General features: G+C 36.2%; 1 protein-coding gene across 1 annotated transcript in view; it reads left to right on the top strand.

The window, feature by feature from the left end:
• Window positions 1-20,628, top strand: part of NALCN (sodium leak channel, non-selective) — a 223,498-nt gene that overhangs the window by 37,483 nt on the left and 165,387 nt on the right. Inside the window, exon 7 of the mRNA XM_054271392.1 lies at window positions 14,328-14,482. Coding sequence (XP_054127367.1) covers window positions 14,328-14,482 — 155 coding nt within the window. The remainder of the gene's footprint in view (window positions 1-14,327; window positions 14,483-20,628) is intronic.

Here is a 20,628-nt window from a genome sequence, read left to right as displayed (position 1 = left end):
TGGGAGCAGTATTGGTGCCCAGGAGAAAGAGCCTTCAGGAGTTGGGCTCTTGTCACTTTCACGGGGCATGTGATTTCTAAGCAGAAATCCTGTTTTTTATTAGAATTGTGATACGGATATTTACCCAAAGTAATTGCACTATTAATTAATTTAACACATATTTTACACTGTGTTTGTTTTTCCAGCTCAGTTTTAAACAAAAATATGACTTTTTAGTGATGGTCTAGGATAGAATGATGAGAACCCAATTATTTCAGCTCCTGGTGGCTCAGTAATCACATGTACTTGTCTGTATTAAGATTTGGAGCAGTTTAAGTTTACACAGTTCTCTGTCTCAGTGCAGACATCAAAGTTGATTAAATTTCTTTTCAGCCGGTCAATTTTTATGAGATTTTTTTTAAGAATAAGTTTTTTTGAGTAAACTAGCGTGGATTTTACATGTTATTTGGAAATTGGCTCAGTATAAATATAAGAATTTGAATAACATAATCTCATCTTTGCTGTAGGGAAAGTTTTATATTGAGCCACAAGATTTTTACCTGATAATCACTGTACAGAAATAATGTCTGGTGGGTACTGAGCTTTCCATGGAAACCAGCAGGAGACCATGATTCCAGAAGTCAGAATTTCCTCTAGTGTATCACAAAATTGAGGGAAAGACCAGACATTCCCAGAAAAATGGAATCCCAAGAGTGATCTCCACTGAATCTGCCTGATGGGTGATTGGGTAGTGTTTGATTTCCTAAACATAATGGAAGCTAGGAAAATTCTCTTATTTTATATTGCAAGAGGAATCCAGGCAACTAATAGAGACGGCTGTGGATGTCCTGACATTCACAGATGATATAGCAGTACATCCAATTTAACCTTGAAATGCTGTGCAAAAGAATCACTTCTAGATGTGCAAGCATTTGTAAGGAATGCTGAGAGAGAATTTTGAAAGAGATCTGTTTCCATTTTGTTTCAGATCTCTTTTCATGAGTAATCTGTGTAATACACTATTTTGAAAACCAGAGGACTGTTTTCAGTTTTGTATTGTTGCCTGGAAGCTGAATGTGATGCCTAAATTCTATTCCTCTCCCTTGGATTAATGCAATTCAATAAGGCCTAGGAAATGCTGGAATTTTCATCTATCCCAAGATATTTGTAAGCACATTGAAGCCATCATCTCAGCTATTTTATTAGTTCTGAGAACTTGTGGAGAGTGAGTGGGAAGCAGGAAAACAGTAGAAGTCTATAAAAGGAGGAAGGAGACAGGACAAGAGAAGCCAGGGAATTATATCTGGGATACTTAGGCTTAACTTCTTTCCCTGAAAGAATTCTGTGGTAAACAAAACTTTTGTAAGCAGTTGGAAGAAAACAAGGAAGTGAGTAGAAGCTAATATGGATTTCTAAAGGATGAACCATGTCAAACAAATATAACTGCCTATGGCAGTATAACAGCCATGTGAATTGAATGTCATATTTCTTTAGTTTAGAAAGGCTTTGTAGCAGTCTCACAGGACATTTTTGTAAGCTGGCAGGAGAAACATGGTTGAGGTGAAAATAATCATAGAATAAGTCCCAAACTGCTTAAAAAACATGCTCAGTGAGATGCTATTAATATCAGAACAGAAAGAACAGGGATCCTCATAAGTCTGCCACGTGCTTTGTGGAGTTTCATTAATATCCTGCATGGTGGTACACTTACTGCACTGAGGATGATGTGAGGTTGGGAAGGACTGCACGTGTTTCGGAAGGCAAGATTAGAATGACAACAGTATTGAAACATTGAAGAAATGCCCTGAAAAGTTGGTTGAAAGGCAGCAGGAACAACATACTGCACTTAGGAAAAGCCAGCTGTACAAATACAGCATAGGGAGTCAGGTGGAAAAGGTAGTTCTGCATAAAATGTTTTAGAAGCATAATGGAGGAATGGAGACCAACAGTACTGTGCGCATGTAAAAAAGTAAAATTGTAGTATCTTACAACATACAGGCATCGTCTGGAGAGAGTCTAAAGGAGCAAATATATATGTAGAGAGAGCAGAATTGATAAAGAGTGTTCAGCAGTTTTTTGACTTTAAAAGAGTGGTAGACATATCACAGGTTTTGTGTAGATAACACTTTTGCACAGAATATGGGAATATTCTGTGCAAAAGGGAATATGGTCACTCTTTCTGTAATACACTAGAATAAGAAGTACACGTACAAAATTTCAGGATGCAAATTTCATGTTAGACAGGACATTAGGAAAAAAGTTTGCAGTGGTAGGTGTAAAGTTGCACCTATTTCTTAGACAGGCTCCGAGTTTCACTCCTGAGGATCTTTAAAACAGCCTGTGGGACCTTCTCTCGGGAAAAATAGAAATAGACTGTGGCAGAGAACTATATTTAATGTCCTGTAGAGTGTTCGTATCCAACCTTATTTTTCTGTGATTTTATGTAGTCCTTCTTGACATAACAAAGGGTCCAGTGTTGTTATCCTGAACATCTGAAGAACAATTTGCCTTTGCTACATCCCTTTTAAAGGGAGGCACATTGGAAGTGAGGAGGATTGGATGCAGAGCTATTGTACATTAGGACAGAAGTGAGAGAGTGGCTTCCTGCAGTTTTTATTGTTTTATCTCCCTTTGTGTACCAACTAAGGTGAGAGCCTATTCATGAATGTTCCAACTTCATTTTTCATCCTACCCCACATGGAAAGTCCAAACCTCCCACCAAAACATGCTTTTTACTATCAGAGGTGCATTTTTTGTTCTAGTTACATAAAATAAATTTGTACTCACTCTTTACATATGTCTCTTATCACTGCTTATGTAGTTTGACCCTCACTCCCCTGCTCACTCTCTCATGTAAGATACAAGAGTTTTTAATAAATGTCAAGAAAATCCCCCAAATCTGATGTCACTCCTTAGTGTGGAAGACCTGCCTTTATACTCAGTGAACTACACTCTTTGTACTTGGCACAAATGCATACCACATTCGCTCTTTTTCCAGTGCCTAAAATACTTGCCACCCTTTTGTCCCTGTTGTAGCAGGCTGTTCTGGGTTCACTGTGTGTGATTTGACCATTTTTCTTCACAAATTCCAACATCACTGCCACCTTGTTCTTTTCAGCTCCTTGTCTTCATCTCCAGTTTGCCTCAAGTAAAGGCTTAGCATCCTCATGCCTTCTCCTTCTTAGGGGCACCTGCCAAGGCAATAGGAGCAAGAGTCATTACCTAGTACAGTTTAGCCTTTTGTGCTGTCTGACTCTTTTCTTAATTGTCATGTCCATTGCCCAGCAGCAGTATTAAAACTACAATCCAAACCAACTTATTGTACACCTTCTACCTGGCAAGTTAATGAGAAGGGCTTTTCAGCTGCTATTTGAGGACAAAGCTTTGGTTACAATCTGTCAATGTCTCATTCAATTTTTCTTTAGAGCTGGAGGTAGCCTGAAGGCTTGAAGGCTAGACCAATTTGAGATTTTACATTTGGGTCTCTTGGAAACCCAGCAATATTTTAGATCCCTGAAAAAGTTATTTGACCTTACTGTAGGTCTGCAGCTGTGTATTTTAATACTTCTCCCTGCAATGCCCTGACAGAGAAGCCCTTTCACAGCAATCCAATTTTGGCAGTAAGTCTTCCTGCCTACTTTGAGTACCAGTCATGCTATCAACTGAAGATATCAAGCTGCTTTCTCCCAGGTAAAGTGAGAGCTTTGACCGGATGTGCCTTGTCAGATGGCCAGTCACCAAATGCTAATTTCCTTTTTGAACTAGCTGGATGATGTTGAAATTTTTTTCTTGGGTGCTCAGTGGTAGCAGCCCCTTTTTCTGGGCTAAGTCACATCTCCTGCCATTTCAGATGTTTGTGACTGGTGTGTGTGAATGTATTTGATGAAGGCATCCTGTGTATGGTCTTCACACTTTGCAACATAACCTTTAGAAAGGAATTAGTTTTGCATGTAGTTCAGATTTGGATTCAAAGGAAAAAGTCTAGTGAGATAAATCTGTATATTGCAGTGGTCCAAAGAAGGAGTCAGGAAACCCTTCCCCACTCATTGGTTGTAGCTAACTCTGCTTTGTGGGAGACATCCAAAAGTGCATGTAAGCTTTGATGGAAGTAATTCCCAGATGAACTTCAATCTTGGGATTTTCAAATCCTACAATGCAGATTATTGGCCTTGTGTTTTCCCTAGAATGGTTAGACAGAAACTTAAAAGATATTTTTCTGTATTTTATCCTCAGAATTCCAATATATAACCTTAGGATTTTTGAAGTGGTTCTGAATGTACTTTAAAATCAACTTGGATACAATCTTCAGCTTAGATTGTTATACAAATTTCAGTTCATGACTTTGCAATTTAAAAGACAAGAAAGGTGTTTTTTACTCTTTCTTTTAAATTCTATAAATAAATGGTGTTTTGGTTACAATAGTACTATATGTATGAGGTCAACTTGTAAATAACTCTAATTTAATGTACATCAGTGACATGCAAATTCATGCAAGCTAGCTGGATTTGATTTTAACTCTTCCTGTTTATGTCCTGTATATTAAGCACTTAGAGTGACAGCCTCCTTCATTGTGTAAATGCCATTAATTCATGTTATTTTGATTCTTCTGAAATAAGTTTTGCAGTAGCATACATATCATGCAATTGCCATTTGAATTTAGTTGTGTCAGGACTGACTGTTGCAGCCACAAAAATGGGGCATCATAGAGTTATGTCATGTGGAATTTGATGAAATCTCAAACTAATACTGCTTTTGCATGTTGCTTTACAAACAAATGCATACCGGAACCTCTAACATTTTCTTTCTTGAGCTTTATTTCTAGTACTTGTGTGTACATTTCAGCACTTTCCAGGGGATATATTTCTTCTTTTACTCATTTTTCTGTGGTCAACTTCAGTGACTTAGTTACTTTGAAGGGTAATGGCTGAGTAAGTTGAATTTAATTTCCTCTAATGCCAGTAACAAGTGATCAAACCAATGGTTTGTCAAATTTGTTGAGTACCTGCAGCCATCCTGTTTTCATTTGGGCATTCTCATTTGGTTCATTTCGTGACACTATTGTCTTTGTGTAACGTCAGTGATCTGCCATGAGAACAGAATCATCTGACTTTGATGTTAGCACCTGTGCTTGGAATCTAAATACCCTGAATTTCCTCTCTAGCTGTCAGAGAGAGAAGGGTGCCTCAGGTGTGGATGAACCCACTGACCTTGAACCTCTGGAGTTGTTTTTCCCTCTCTCTGTCTTCATTGCCTAAAATGAGGTAGGGTAAGTCAGGACATCAGAGCTGCAGTCTTTACTCGTGCAGCTCCTTCTAGGGGCTCAGCAAAGAGGTGTTGGATCTTTGAACTTTTGCACCCTCAAGTGTGAGATAAGGTTGGTGATTTAATCTGAATCTGTTCAAAATTCCTGTGCAGTGAGCAGCAATAGAAGCAACATCAAAGGTACATTTTTAGATGCTAACTTAGGTCACATGTGAAATGAAAAAATACTACCATCAAAATCAAACCCAACTTTACTCAGTGTTACTGCCTCACATAATAGGCAGTCTGATGTGATGGTGCCTTATTACTGAATATGGGCACAAAAATAAAGTGCATAAGTTTTCTTAATTTTTTGAATAAACATGTAAGTAATTTTTGTCTTCTAAAATGGGAAAAAACTAAGATTATCCAAGTTTCATCCACAGACTCCAATTTAGACACTACAAGATTGTGAAAACTGGCAAAACCTACCCCCCAATACTGGAGCCTGAAAGTGAACAGATAAATAGTGAATAAAAGATCTAAACTCAATTGCAAGATATTAAAAAAGTAATTTACATTGGGGAAAATTACTGAAAGAAAATACATTAGCAGTAGTAAGATATTACAGTATCTATATATTGAATTTAAAATTAAAAGTAACTGTTGTATCATCTAGTCAGGCTTCAATTTTTTTCCCTTCTATGACACCTTACAGTTTGTGTTTGACTCCAGTGTATCTCCTAGGTGTGTATCTATTCTTGACTGGTTTGCAGAAGAACAGTCATAAGCAAGGGAAATTTTTGTTTCTTACAAAAACTATTTCACTGTTAAAAAGTTTTCCTAATTCATCATTTTAATTTGTCTGGTTTCTACTGTTAGCTTTCTATTCTTGTTATAATTTTTTATGCCAGATTACACAGAACCTTAATTCCTAGCATTTTCTCTGTGTGAATCCACTTAGAACAATTGAAGCACCTTTCAATATATTTTTCAATAAACTAACATTATTTAGCTCTTTAGATCTTTTTCTGCAAACCATCTTCTTCAATGTTATCATTTTCTTGTTTTCTATTACTTCTTCAGTTTTTACTGTGATCAAAAATCTGTATGTAATACTAATCATGATTTGTATGAGTTTCATGTGCAGAGGAACATTAATTCATTATTGCTTATGTGTGTACAGTCTGGAGAAGCAGTTTTTTCTTGCCATGATGTTATTGGGACTAATATGAGAGGATGCCTTGTTATATCCCCTCATCTCAAATTTTGTGTGGCACCTATATTCTATAACATAATATTTCCATCCTCTTATACCTAGGCCTCAGGCCAGTGATCCTGCCATTATAACCTTGCATTTGGCTGTATTAAAGCATATTTTAGGTTATTTGATCAAGCTAACCAAGTAATTCTGATAACTTGTCATAATGCCTTGTTCTTATTGTTATTTATGTTTCTATCCTTATTCTTATTTTTGTATGTTTTTCCCTCATTGATTCTGGTAGATAATTTTGTTAATTTCACTGGGAAGTGTTTTTGACATGTCAGTTAATCAGTTTTCAGCCCATTTAGCTGGTACTTTATTGATACTATATAGTGCCAACTTTTTAATCAGTCATATGTTACTAAATGAATTGCTTTACAAAGTCCAAGATAGGCAATTTCATTTGACAAATCTGTAATCTTACAAAAATCATGTTGCTGTGATGAGTATTATTTTCTCTAAATCCATTCTGGCTGCCACTTACTACATTAATGTTCTTTACTCTTTACCAACTAGACTTTTTATCAGCTTGCTCTTTCTTTTGTCTTGTTTGATGTTAGGCTAAGCACTTGAGCTGCTTGTTCTTTAAAAATTAATGGCACATTAGCATTCTTCTGGAATTTCCCTGCTATTTCAAGATTTATCAAAAATTAATGGAAGAGATGCCCTCGGTTATTTGGGCTTGTTGATTTGAATATAATTATCCCTAGCAGATGCTGTCTGGTATTCTCTTAAGTTACTAATTCTTGATTAGTAGAGTCTGTGTTTGCCAAGCTAAAATGTAAAATATGGAACGTTGCCAAAGCTTAAGCTTTGTGTTTATGCTGTTTGTAAATCCATGAGTCCTTAAGCATGCCCTATCTTATCTTTCAATATGATAAAAGTAATGAATAGATATAAGACAAAATCTGTTACCAGAAAGACTTGAAGGCTTTATAGTTATAATTACAGATATAATTATGAGAAACATTAAATATGGATGAAAACTTTGCACTTAGAGTTTAAAAGATAACACAGATTTTGTTGTTGGATTAAAAACAGGAAACTGGCTCTGAAAGTATGGTACATGAAACCTTAGATTTAAATTTGACCAAAAGTAAAATATTTAAAAATTACCCTTGGGAACACTCAGGAATATTAAGATTATAAAACATCAGAGGAAGAATTGTGCCAAAGCAAATCTGCAGTCTTTAAACCAGAGAGGTGCTCTCTGACATTTCTTTCATTTTCACCCATGGTTTTGGATGACAGTCCTAGATTCTCTCGAACCTGTAATGGCTCCAGCAGCAGCATGGTTCTAAGTTGCCATCTCTTTCTGCACAAATTAGAAGATGTATCAGTAGAACGCAATTGCAGTATGGAGCCAATTCACTGAAGTTAACCATCATATGTGTGTCTCACTACAGGGACAAGACTGAGTGCAAAGTTGAAAAAATTATGCCCCATCATAATGACTTACTACTGCAAATTTTAGAGATATCAATATCCATGATTTATTTGTTAATTTTGTCCTTGTTAAGTTGAGATCATAATGGGGTAATAATTATGAAAATAGTAAACAGAAGACTTTGTGATAGAAACAAAGCTGTTACAATTATTATAGCACAATATTGTTTCTATTCTAACAATTGTGCAGAAGCAGCTGTTATTATTGTTAGGCCTGTAAAAAGAGCACTAGTGTAAGGAAGTAGTCTAGGAGCTATCTCTTAACAGCAGTTGTATGTGCAGAGTTTCCCACTCTGGGAAACTCTAGAGAAGGAAAAGAAGAAGTAGAAAAATACTTGATTGGATGAGCATATATAAAAGAAAAAATCAAAAGAAATTTGCCTAGGTGCTTAGATCGTTTTCATGGTCACTATGCAACAAATAAACTTTAACCTTTCTCAATTTTACTTTTTGCAAGGAATTGGGTAAAAAGCAAGCAATTTTCCATCTAGGCTTCTTGTCTTTCAACTTCCCAAAGTTTCTGAAAACAAATATAACTTGGAATACTAAATAAAAATTCACATATTTTTTACTACCTAATGGCATCATCAGGTGCATAGCAATTGCCATGAATTATCTGAGCCTTTAAGAGGATAAGGTCTAATTAGAAAAGTAGTTTATAACTTCCTTTCTGCACAATGTTTCTGTACAATATTGTCATAAGAATCTTAACCACAGATTTTCTCATTTCTATTTGTATAAAATTACAGCAATTAATTATAGTTATGCCATGAGTATTTTTTTCTTATTATCACTGTAAATTCTCTTCCTCAAGGAAAGTCTTTTGGTTGGAGAACAAGATTATATGCTCTTTAACTGGCTGAAGGTGCAGGGGGAAAACAAACTAAGACTAAGGACTTGGCTGATCATAGAAAGTGCCTTTTTTTTTTTTTAGCTTGGAGGGTTTTTAACTTGATGCACTTACCCATGGGCAGGCATTTGTGTTACTGATATATCCAAGATGCTCAAGTAGGACACAGGGCTCTCAGAGACCTGAGACCTCCTAGATCAGCATGTAAATATTGAGGGCTACCATGAGGCATCCCCAAGGCAGCAGTAGTCAGTGTGAGGAAAATAAAATTGAGTTACAAGTTTTGGCTATTTACATTGACTCAGTTGTGGGAGGGAGCTTTAAATCTAGTGTGAAGTGTTGGTGATTAAACAACTTATTCTGCATTTGGTGTGACAATCTTTTCTTTTTTATGATTCATTGAATTAGAAATATATTTGTAAAAAAGAAGTTTTTATTTGCTACCCTAGCAATTAGCATTTTCTATATCAGATTTGTGACCTGAGAGGTTCCACTACTATTAATACACATCTACACATATTTTGCTTTTGTATTCTGTTGTTTCAAAAAAAGCACCAAAACGTTGTTAAAAACAGAATGCTTATGACACAGCTGACCTTACTTTCACAGAATGAATTCAGCTTTTAATTTACATCTCATTTCATAAAATACTGATATAAGATAAAATTTAAAGCTTTAAAAAATAGGTTTGTGGACTATAATAATTATGTTGAATAGTGCAGGGAAGTTGTTTTGTGGTAGTAGATGACCCTGATTTTCAGAATAAAGACAAATTATTAGATATCATTGACTTATATATGTAAGAGAGCTGTGTATTAATGTTCATCAGATAACTTGTCTAAATTCAATGTAGAAATACAGCATTACTTCATCAGAAAGCATTTTCTGAGAGATCCTAGCTCAGCATTCATTTAATTTGAGCTTCAGGAAAAAGGTCTCTGTAACATGGAGTTCTCTGGATTTATTTATTTATTGCTAGAGTCTCACTAGCTTGGTACTTTTCCCTTGTGTTCTGGCAATATGGCAAAGCAGAAGCATCTCTTCTGAAACATACAGGATTGGATTATTTTTTTCAAAATTGCATATTCAGTTAGATGTCTAGCAAAAGAAAAAACCTATAATTCTTGATATCTAAAGGAAAAATTTTTATCAGTCATCTGATGTAAGCTTATTTTGGTATTAGTACTTTCTATACAGCAGTGTCCATTTTTTGTTTAGGTTCTATCACTTTCTGAATTTATTGCTTGACATTAAATCACAGTTATTGAGAGTAACCTTTAAAGTCTTCAGAACTGCATAATTATTCTATGTTCTCAAAGGTTTTTGTTCTCCTTCATCATATGCTTGGTGTGATTTTGATGTAGCTGGGTTCATAGGGTCCCCCAGGTCACTAATGGAAATGGATAGCACAGAACACAGTGCCAATTCCTCTGAGCCTGAGTTAATGTATTGCTCCCTCTTTGGAAGCTGCACCATGGCTACTTATTTGCATCATGATTGACCAGCCATTTTTATGTCTGCTATGGTATTTTTAACATGCAGTAGCTCTTCAGTCAGCAGCTGGGCAGCCTGGTTTTGTACAGGGACTGACACAGAGTTCCTTTTAACAAATATAGAAAACCTTTCAGCTCCAGTTAAGTAAGTTTTACTTATTAACTTCTTTACCTAATCAACCATTTCAAATTATTCTTTATACCTTATCAATAAGTCAAAAAGTAGACTCCTTAGGTTTTGTTTTGAGCTTTTTTTTTTTATTTTCTGGATCTGGAAACTGCACAAGAAGCTTTCTGGTGTTATCCTAGAAAATTAATAGAATACCAGAATAAAAAAAAAAATCCCTTTTTCCCCCCCCATTTCTATTTTCATTAGAGAAAGTCAGGCTAGCAGAAAACAGGAAGCTACAATCTTCCATGGTAATTTGTCTCTTAGGGTGTGAAAACCCCTCTTTGAAGAACTGCTCTAATAAGGAGAAGGTGCTGAAAGAGGGATTGTTCTCACATGAGCACATGGTGGTTGAAAGACCAGTTTTGTAACAGATGCCATGGAAAACAGGCACTGTACTCCCAAGAGATATCAATTCATGTCCTTCCTGTGGTATACATATGTATGTAATCATAACATTCTTCAGGCACTTAGAAACATGTCAGAGTAACAGTCCTGTGTCTTCTGCAACAATCTTGCTATTGAAGGATGCCTATCAAGTGAAGTGGAGTCAATTACCTCCTTCCTCATCTTTGGTTTTCCTGTGGAGAACTAATTTCTCAGCTTGCCTGTTGGGTTGATGCTGCACTCCACAGACTCTGCACAGAAATATTATGGGACTATTGGGACAAATTATTTCTTGTTCATAAATTTATCTAGGCAATTTATCCTGTTCAGCAAGACATTTAAGAACATTGCCTAATTGAACTTTTGAGATGCTTAAAACTAGTTATGGGCTGAATCAGTATCTCAGTACTTAATTGATACTGAGTATGGCCAATGAGGAATAAAATTTAAATCATCTTATATTGAAAACATCTGGTGATATTCTAGCCATTTCTAGATATCTAATGTTCTCTAGACCATGTGTACCAGTCTATGCTTATTTATTGTCTTGAGGCAGAACACAACTTGTCAAGGGACAGTGAGCCAAAAAGGCCTGTATCTGTACAGTTACTATAAGCAGAGAGACTTCATTTTTAGCCTAAATCATACTCAGTGCACAGATAAAGCTTTTTTTTTTTTTATTTTAAGAGGAGGTTAAATAAAAAAAATTATCTAAGTTTAAATGAAGCACTTAAGTGAATGCTTCACATTGCAGTGATTGAGAGCCAGCAATGTTTTTAATAATATGCCCTCATGCTGCTGCCCTCTTGGGATTTGAGGGATTTTCTAATGCAAGCCATAATGTGTAATTCAGTGGCTACCAGTAGCTGAGGTTCTGAATCTGCCTGTGCTCATGAATAATTTTAATTTCTAAAAATATATGTTAAAAATTGTTTTATGTTAATCCCATATATGATAATGGCTTTTGAATAGCAGTATCATAAATCTAACATAAAGCATGAAACTGGGTATGAATTAACATCTAATTTAAAGAAATTAGAGTGAACAGATTAATTTTGAAATACTTGAATGACATTTGCTGAGCATGTTTACAAACCTGGAACAAATACACATATGCTTGTGGATCTGTCTGTCTTTTTAGTTATGCACACTGCTACATTTCAGGGTGTTCTTTAAAACTCCATCTGGAATTGTACATGTCTGTGTATGCAGCCATGCAGATATATATGTCTCTCTGGTATCATAAAGAAATGGCTACAGGATAGATACCACAATTATTATTTATCTGCATTTATAATTGCCTAGGAAAAAATTTTGTAGGATGTTTTGTTTTCGCACTGACAGGTTTCAAATAATGTAATGCTGTTCCATGCAGTGCATAAAAGCAATAAAAAAAACATAATTAAAGCTTCTGTTCACCCAGTTTAGTTGTCAAAATACTTCTGTGAGTTAGATTAAAGGAAAAGGACTTTCAGAAGTACAAGATACTAATTATATTAAAGGGCAGGCTGAAAAGTTTCACCTTTTCTGTGGACAAGCGAGATAATTTGAAATTTTGTATTTTAAGACACTGGTCGATGCCTCTGGATAACAGAGTGAATACAACAGCATTTTTTTCATAACTTTCAGCAATTCATTTTGGGTGTTTTTACATGAAAAGTTTGTGCTGTGACCAGGAAGTCAAAATTAACCTGAAAAAGAATGGAAAATGCTATTGACTTTTTTTTTCCTCAGACCAGAACTCATTGTGATTAGCTTTTCATGTCTGATTTGAAATTGCCCTAGAACTGAACCAAAAATCAGGATTTTTCATTTGCTAGATGAGAGAGTACAAGTAGGGAGAAAAACAGTTGTTGCTTAGCTGTGTGCTCATTCAGCAGAGTTGGAGCCTTATTTGGACCTTTCTTCTCTTGAGTTTGCCCAGCAGCCCCATAGCACAAGTAACATAAATCCCTATTTCTCTGCTGTGTTGCTTTGCAGATCCTAGCAGGGACCTGCTCAGGGTGGAGGAGGTGGTTTCCTAAGGTTACCTCTTAACTAAACTACTTCTGGGAAAACAGCGTGATCATTCTGTGGCAAAGGATTGTGTATTGTGATCATTAACTAGGCACTGTAAGAGATTAGGGGGAATCAACTGCCTAAGATTCTCCTTCCTAAAGTTTGGGAGTATATAGATAACCCACATTTATATATTTATAACCCATATGCATATATTTAATAGCACAGAGAGCAACAACCTTGTCCTCCTTATCATTTTAGTTTCTGTGGCCCTTAGTGCTGGGACTGGCTAAATTCCTGTTGTGCTCCAGTGAGACAAAGCCTCCAGCAGCTCAACCACAGCTGCTAGAGAAACTGGGAAAACAAGTGGTGCTCAGCCTCTGACTGTGGGGGGTCAGAATATAAGAAAATAAAGATAGTGTAGAAAGTAATCTTGCCCCTAAGGAGTTGCAGCTGGGCCAATTAGCAAAGATTGGGAACACGCTTGGCTTTAACAGGCCACAGCTGTAACCCATGAGAAGAAGAGTGCTATAAAAGAGTAGGTTGGCTGGTTGGGAATGGAACTGGAGTCAGTTGGTTACTTGGGGAAGAAGAAAGAGGCAGTGCTTGGAGGAGATGTCCATGAGAAACACCAAGGTATGAAACTTTTGTGATAAGGAGACAACAGTATGGAACCCTGCAATAAGATGACAGTGTTAAAATGGCCAACACTGTGACATTGTGTTGGGGTACTGGTCCTTGTCTCGTGATCTTTCTATTTTAAAATACAGTCACTTATGTAAATTACCTTGACCCAATTCAAACCAGTTCAGATTTTTTCGTCTCTTATACCAAATCATTGGACTGACCTAAAAGTAAGTCAGAGATCTGTTTCAGTCACAGCAGTGCCTAGATACTAATTGCACTAGACATGTAGTGGTTTGGCTTCTTTCCTGTGACCCTTCATCTGTGATGGGAACCTGTACTGAGCAAGTTACAAGAAGCTGAATACATACTCTGGTGACTGACAAGTCATCTACAAGGATCCTTCTAAGGAGTGTCAAAGCAAGCACAGGTAATGCCATTGAAAGTTGAAGTCATAGTCATAGTACTGACTCCAGTTCAACACACTCTCAAGATCTGCAAAGGAGGTTGAAGTATTGTCTTCAAATTGCATTAAAAAGCAGTTGAATTAACATTACAATTCAGTTGAAGCAGCTGCTGAATGTTAATTCTTCCATTTCTTGGAGAGTCTCCATTTTTTATGGGGTCTCTAGGCATTAGTGTGAAATTTCTGCTGGTAGTATTTGTACTGTCATTACATAAGCATGGAGCTTTAGGAGTGTGTTAGCTTGCCCTTTGCAATAACTGCTTAATTAATGAAAACAGTGTATACCAAAGAACATCATATAGTAAAAAATAACAGCTGATGAACTTTTCCCTTTAGTCCTCTCACTTTCAAATATTTAATTTTGCTATGAACTGAGTTTATGTAACAACTTAATTTTGTATTTTTCACAGAAATGTAACCTGGAATAATTTAGCTATCCCAGACACCCACTGTTCCAGAGAGCTAGAAGAAGGTTACCAGTGCCCACCTGGATTTAAATGCATGGACCTTGAAGATCTGGGACTTAGCAGGCAAGAGCTGGGCTACAGTGGCTTTAATGAGATAGGTCTGTCCTACTGGTAAAATCCATTTCAGTATCCATTTAAAACTGTTTTTGAAATGAATGGAACAGATAGTTCGTGTCTGTGATGAAAAGCCATCAAGTGCAATCAGTATTCTGCTCAAGTAGAGCACATGCCAGAAAGAGAAGTTGTGCTGTTTGCTTTGCGGTTATGGTATATTTTTGCATTGCCTGGGATCCCAGGATTTAAATACTTTTAAAATATGTCTTTATAAGGAGTCAACTGTTGATTATCACCAGTATGCAAATGCAATGACTAATTTCTGTTTTTATATTTGATTCATTTTAGAGCATAAAATCCCTTCTGTTTGTCTAATTTTAGTAGTAATTCCTGTGGAAAAAAAAATCAGAATTACTTTGATAATTATCTTGTTACTAAGGAGAAGATGGGACAAAAAATTATATCCTGTATCTGTGGCAATCTTAATCTGAACTGTGTAAGTCAGAATATCAGCCAGAAAAATGATTGAGAGTCAGGCAGATTTTGCAATACAGGTCCAATTTGTGTTCTGTGCAAAACATTTCAGTTACCAGGAAAATACAATCTCTGACAGCTGCAATGTGTTGTGCCATCCTCATGAGGAAATGAGTGTAGAACACAAAAGCATGGGCTGCTGTGGTAAGATCCACATCCAAATGGAAAATATGCAGTTACTCTGTCAAAATATTGCGGTTATTTCACATTTATTGAGCAGACAAAGGTCCAACAGAAGCCTGCAGCTGTAAATTTTCATTTCAGGACAGGTAGGAAAGTACCTTCAAATGACAGAGCATACCCACAGGCTGAATTCTTTCTGATGCATTGCTTTGACTCTGATAAGGATTTTTTTGTGGTCTTTCCTTTTTCTTCATTTTTCTGTCTTGAGCTCCAGACTGTTATCCTGGCCTCAGCTGAATTGGAAGGTAATGAAAAGGTTTAATGACTGAAATCCAAAAAGTTTTTTTGAGTATTGAAAGCCTTTGTAGCTGAAATTGCTTCAGTTGGTTCCTGAATATTCAGGTTTCTCGATATACACGAGCCACAGAGTTTCAAGCAAGTCTCAGAGTCCTGCTACAAGTACTCTGGGATACCAAATAATTAATGAACAAAACCTGCCATTTTCACTTTCTTTTCACTTGTGAGAAAGGGAGAAAAACCTGATTTCAGCCAAGCTACCTTCTGTTCCCTCTGCAAGTCAGAAGTGTACCATTTGTTCCAGTACTGTTAAATAGATAACACCATAGATAGTACCAAATCTCCTATAATTTTTTCTTCTGTAGATATCAAAGGATAATCCTGTTTTATCTCTCAGTCAGCCTTCAGATTTACTGTCATGCCTGGATGAACATAGGCTGAGTTCATGCTAGAACCTAAAACCATCCACGTTCAAGTTCTGTAGTTCCAGGCAGTTTGGGAGGAGAGCATGAGGATAGGGATATTGCCAGAACAATTAGGCCTCAGATTGAATTCACTCTTCTTATCTTGTTATGAGAAAAGTATTTTTTGGCATTGAAGGATGTTGTTCCAGCTGCCCACCAGGGAAAACTAGTTGCAGTGTCTTAGAAAAGCTTCAGTGGGTAGAAGAGTTGAATGAGCGTGCTTAATAAAGGACACCAGCTTGTTTTTAATGATGGGGGCAGGTTGGCAAAGACAGGTGAAATAGTTTGTCCACGGGTGCCTTCAAAACAAGCTAAAAAACCAGGGCTGAAACTCTGGTCTCCTGAGACAGTGTTATGTCTTATCAATATTTATTTCTGAGTATTGCATTTTAAAGGTCGGAGATTGCTAATAGACCTAGGAGACAACTGATAAGTTGTTTTTGCCTAGAAATAGGGAACCAGGATATAACACTCCTCAGAACAGTAGCCAGAAGTTAAATTGAATATCAATTGAAGGCTGATAACTAAATTTTAAAATACTGGATAAGACATAGAAGCTTTGCCAAAAAGTGTTAAATAAGCTTCCTCAAATTAGGATTGTTATGAACAGGATTATAACCTGCAAATTCATCAATATTTTATAAATATCCATTTTGTGATGCATCTTTTTGTGTGCGGGTAAGTAATTAAATAAATATTTTCTGTGTAATTATACTACTTTTTTGGTACATTCATTGGTATTTCATTTGCAGATATTATGATACAGCCTGTCCTGTTGGATCCTCAAATCTATCATTACAAAAATCACAAGAGTGTAGTAGTTTGGCAGCAACTGTATAATTAGTAACTTAATTTGTGGTATATAAGTACAAGCTATGAATATTTGAATTTGATAATTTCTGGTTTTTTCTTCTCTTGAAAGTAAAAAGGAGGGATTTTTACTATTTTATTACTGGGTGAAGACCAAACTGTCCTTATCAGATAAAAGTTATCAGAGTTTTTAATATTGTGAATATGCCAATTAGGTAGCTTCGTACTTGGAAAATACCTTGATTTTGGCCATGCCCTGGTCCCATTTTTATAAGTGGCTTTGACTTTAAAGGATGAAGGTTGGAAAGATGATAGTGTAAGTCTTGGTACTTATTTAAATAAATAAAATATATTTATTTTCCAAGTTTTCTATTTTTAATTTTGAGGTGTTTGATTTATCTGTTTTATGTGCGTTTCTATGCGAGTACATACGTATTGTTTAAGGAAGAACATAGTTATAGACTACTGATAAATGTGAAGTTATCTTGTCAGAATAATTTAGCCCATCTCCTTCTGATGAGAAGACTTCACAGTCCTTCCAGGCAATTTGTCTTGCTTCATTGTCTGTCCTCTTAGGAAGATTTTCATAAAGTATAACCTGAATCTTTCTTCTTTATGGAATTTAAGATCATAATTTCCCACCCTATTCACTACTGGCATAGACAAAACCTTAAAAAAAAGCTTGTCTGCATCTTTCATTATGCCTTCCATATGGCTCAAAATGCTTCAGTCTTTTACTAAAAGACTTATATTTTGTACCTTAAATTGTTCTTACTCTCCTTCTCTAGACCTTCTCTGGCTGATCCACCACCTAGCTGAAATGCAGTACTGTCAGAATACCCCAGCAGAGCCATTATTTTATGTGTTTTTAAACTCTGCTACAATTTCTACATATCAGTGAGATGTTTTCCTTTTTCATGTTTTTCTAGTTTATTACAGCCCTTGTGTCCTGCTGAAAGACCTGCCATCACTGTTTCCCATCCTTTGTTTATTTATATTTTTTTTAAATGTAAACCCTGGCATTTGTCTCTGTTGAATAGCATACTTACTTTTGTTTTTCTAGACTATTTCTTCAAGTTCTTCAGGAGTTTTAATTCTCTTCTCCTCATTGCTTCCACCGCCTTTTAGTTTACTTTTATCTTTAAATTACATGAGTATAATTTATTTTCAAACAACTTGATCAAGAGTGAAAAAACAAATAGAACCAGACCCAGATTAGACTCAGGAATTTTGTTTGACAATCTCCTTTTCTGACAGTTGAATAATTGCTGGTAAGGACACCTAACCATTTGGTTTTGCACCCATCACAGAGTAGTGTCGCCTAGCCATATTCCTGTGTGTTGTCATGGTGAGACAATGTTAAAAGCATTTTAAAACATGTAGTGTTTCCTTTCTCTTTACAAAACTTGCCTCGACATTGGTACAGCAATGATACAGGAAGATTTGTTCTCAAGTGCCTGCACCCTTTAATGTACATTAATAACATGAAACTTACACAAGATGCTTGTGAAGATCATTTTTCCAACATGGGCCACATCAGCATATATCTACAGCTAATGCCTTTGTCTTTCAATGTACATATTGCTAGATTGCATGTAGAATTAAATAAACACCAATTAGTATTGCCAGCTTTGCAGTGTAATCTCTAAGGGTGAGTTACTAAAATCCAGGGAAGTTCTATCTGGCAGTACCTCTGGAAAAGTTACAAGCAAAAGTCACAGAGGTCTGTCTCATAACTGTTCATGAAACTGAAGAATTAATGAAATATGAACCAATTAGCAAAGCTCCCAGTACCTCAAATTCTTTGTTTGGGAAGTTCTGAAATGGGAGGAAGGAATAGTAAGGAAAGAATGATACTACTCTAGAGTAGATGTAGAGTAGATGAGCTGGTTTCAGCTTCATCAGGTTCCACCTGATGGGAGGCTACAGGAAGTTCCTGCTTTCCCATAGTAAACTGCTCATGAACTCAGTAGAAATCCAAGTACTCTTTCCAACAGTTAGTCACAGAACTTGGCTTCTTAAGTAGGTGTTGTTCTTACACAGTGTGAGCCTTAATATAAAATTGAATCTTTTATTCTTCAAGATGTCTGAAAGATTTTTTGAATGCTACCTGTCGGGCTGAGTGGAAGTAAGAGAAAGGATATGAATGAAAGGCTTGGCTGGCTGTGTGGATGTGGGTAGCAAAATTACTTGCTATTGTCTCTACCTGTATGGTATTGACAAGCTCTTCTCTTTCTTAGACTTCTTAGCTGGTTTTGATTTGGGCTTCTATAGAAGGGTTGATGTTTTCTTCATGTTAGAGCAGCCTTGTCTCCCACTGAGAGCATCAGGTACATTCGCAGCTAGCCTGTTTCTTCTTTTCTGATTTTATTCTCTTCTTCTCTGTTTTTTCCCTAGCTATGTTTAATTGCAGAGAGTGTAGCCAAGAGTGTGACAGTATTATGAAGTGCATCAAAAAAGTTAAGCAAAATATTGAGAAAAATTACTTTTGTGAACAGACACTACTAATTGTAAAAATTACTAGTCATATGATTGTATTTGTTTAAGTATTTGCATCTAATATACCTAAAAAGCATAAATATATTTGTTGGATTAAATGAGAGCATACAAGTCTTGGGAATTGGAGGGCTATGACAAATACTTCTGCCTTACATCTCACTGTTTATCTGAATGTGCATCTACCTTTAGTCAATATTTAGCATGGCAGCAATTGCTCTCAGGGCCACACTAAGGATGCTGGCAGAGCTGTCTGTGTGGATGCTGATTAAAAGGGTGCCTCTTGGATGCAAATATGCCAGAGTCCCCCCTGTTGTTGGATTCTGTACAGATTTCCTCCTTACCTGCACTTTCTATGCAGTACAGTATCTTTTGCATTCAGGTTTTTGTTACATCAGCTAGTAATCGTTTCCTGTGCCTCATGGGTGCAATCATCTGCAATCACCTACAGATGTAGACTTGCAGCACATCAGTGATTTTACCCTTCACATAATTCTGGAGAAGGTTTTTTCATGATTTACAGTGCTACATATTGCTTCAAATAGTCTTAAAAGGAAAAGGAAGTCCTGAATAAAGATACCTAAGTTTTAAAAATATTCCACAAAATAAGCAAGACAAGTTTTAGGCCATGAGAGATCATTCTGAAAGGAGAAGATTTAGTTCTATCCTTATTATCAACCCATCTACCAATTGCTAGGGCCAGTGCCCTATTAAATGAGACTAATTGCTTCTTGTACTGGCAAAGAGTGCTTGACAAAGGCTACCATATTAATGGCCATTTTACACGTAGGACATAAACACACATATTCTATCGCAAAGAAAACAAATTTTCATGGTAAGGAGTGCTTCAAAGCCCATATATGAAGCCTGCATCTGTATTAAAATTACTTGCCTTACAGCAGAAGTGAATGCTGTTCATTGGCACAGTGAACCAGCAAAACCACCCGATTTATGGCCTGTAAAACAGCAATAGAGTTTTGGGTCTCAGATATTTCCTGCTTTATTAAAAGGGCTTCTTCCTTCTAATGTGGGACCCAGAAGTTCTATATAAGGGCCTTTTTAAAATTGGTAACTATATGAAAAAAGTTTGTCCCTGTGAAAAATGTCTGGCATGGCTAGATATAAATATATATGTATATTTAATTTATAATATTTGTGAAATGAAACTTCACAGTGGGGTCAGATTTCCTCATTTTGCTTCTAGGTATTGTTTTAATAAAATACTCATGCAATGATCAATATAACCCCTTTTTTTTTATGCACAAGTTGAAATTGATTAGTTGTCCTAAGCAACTGACTTCTCTACCAGCTCTGAGGCTTCAACCTTCATGAAAAGCAGTTAATTATTGGTTGATGAGCAGAATAAACTTTATATTAGCATGTTATTTGTTCAAAGTAGGAGATACAGGTGATAGTAAAAAGGATTGCAAGAGTTTTTGTCAGACTCCCAACATGTGTCCTTTGTC

This window comes from Melozone crissalis, unplaced genomic scaffold (assembly GCF_028551555.1).
Source record: "Melozone crissalis strain CALT ecotype California unplaced genomic scaffold, PUWL_Pcris_2 ptg000013l_1, whole genome shotgun sequence".
NCBI lineage: Eukaryota > Metazoa > Chordata > Aves > Passeriformes > Passerellidae > Melozone > Melozone crissalis.
The sequence above is the reverse complement of the archived record's forward strand: the minus strand, read 5'-3'. Positions and strand labels throughout refer to the sequence as shown.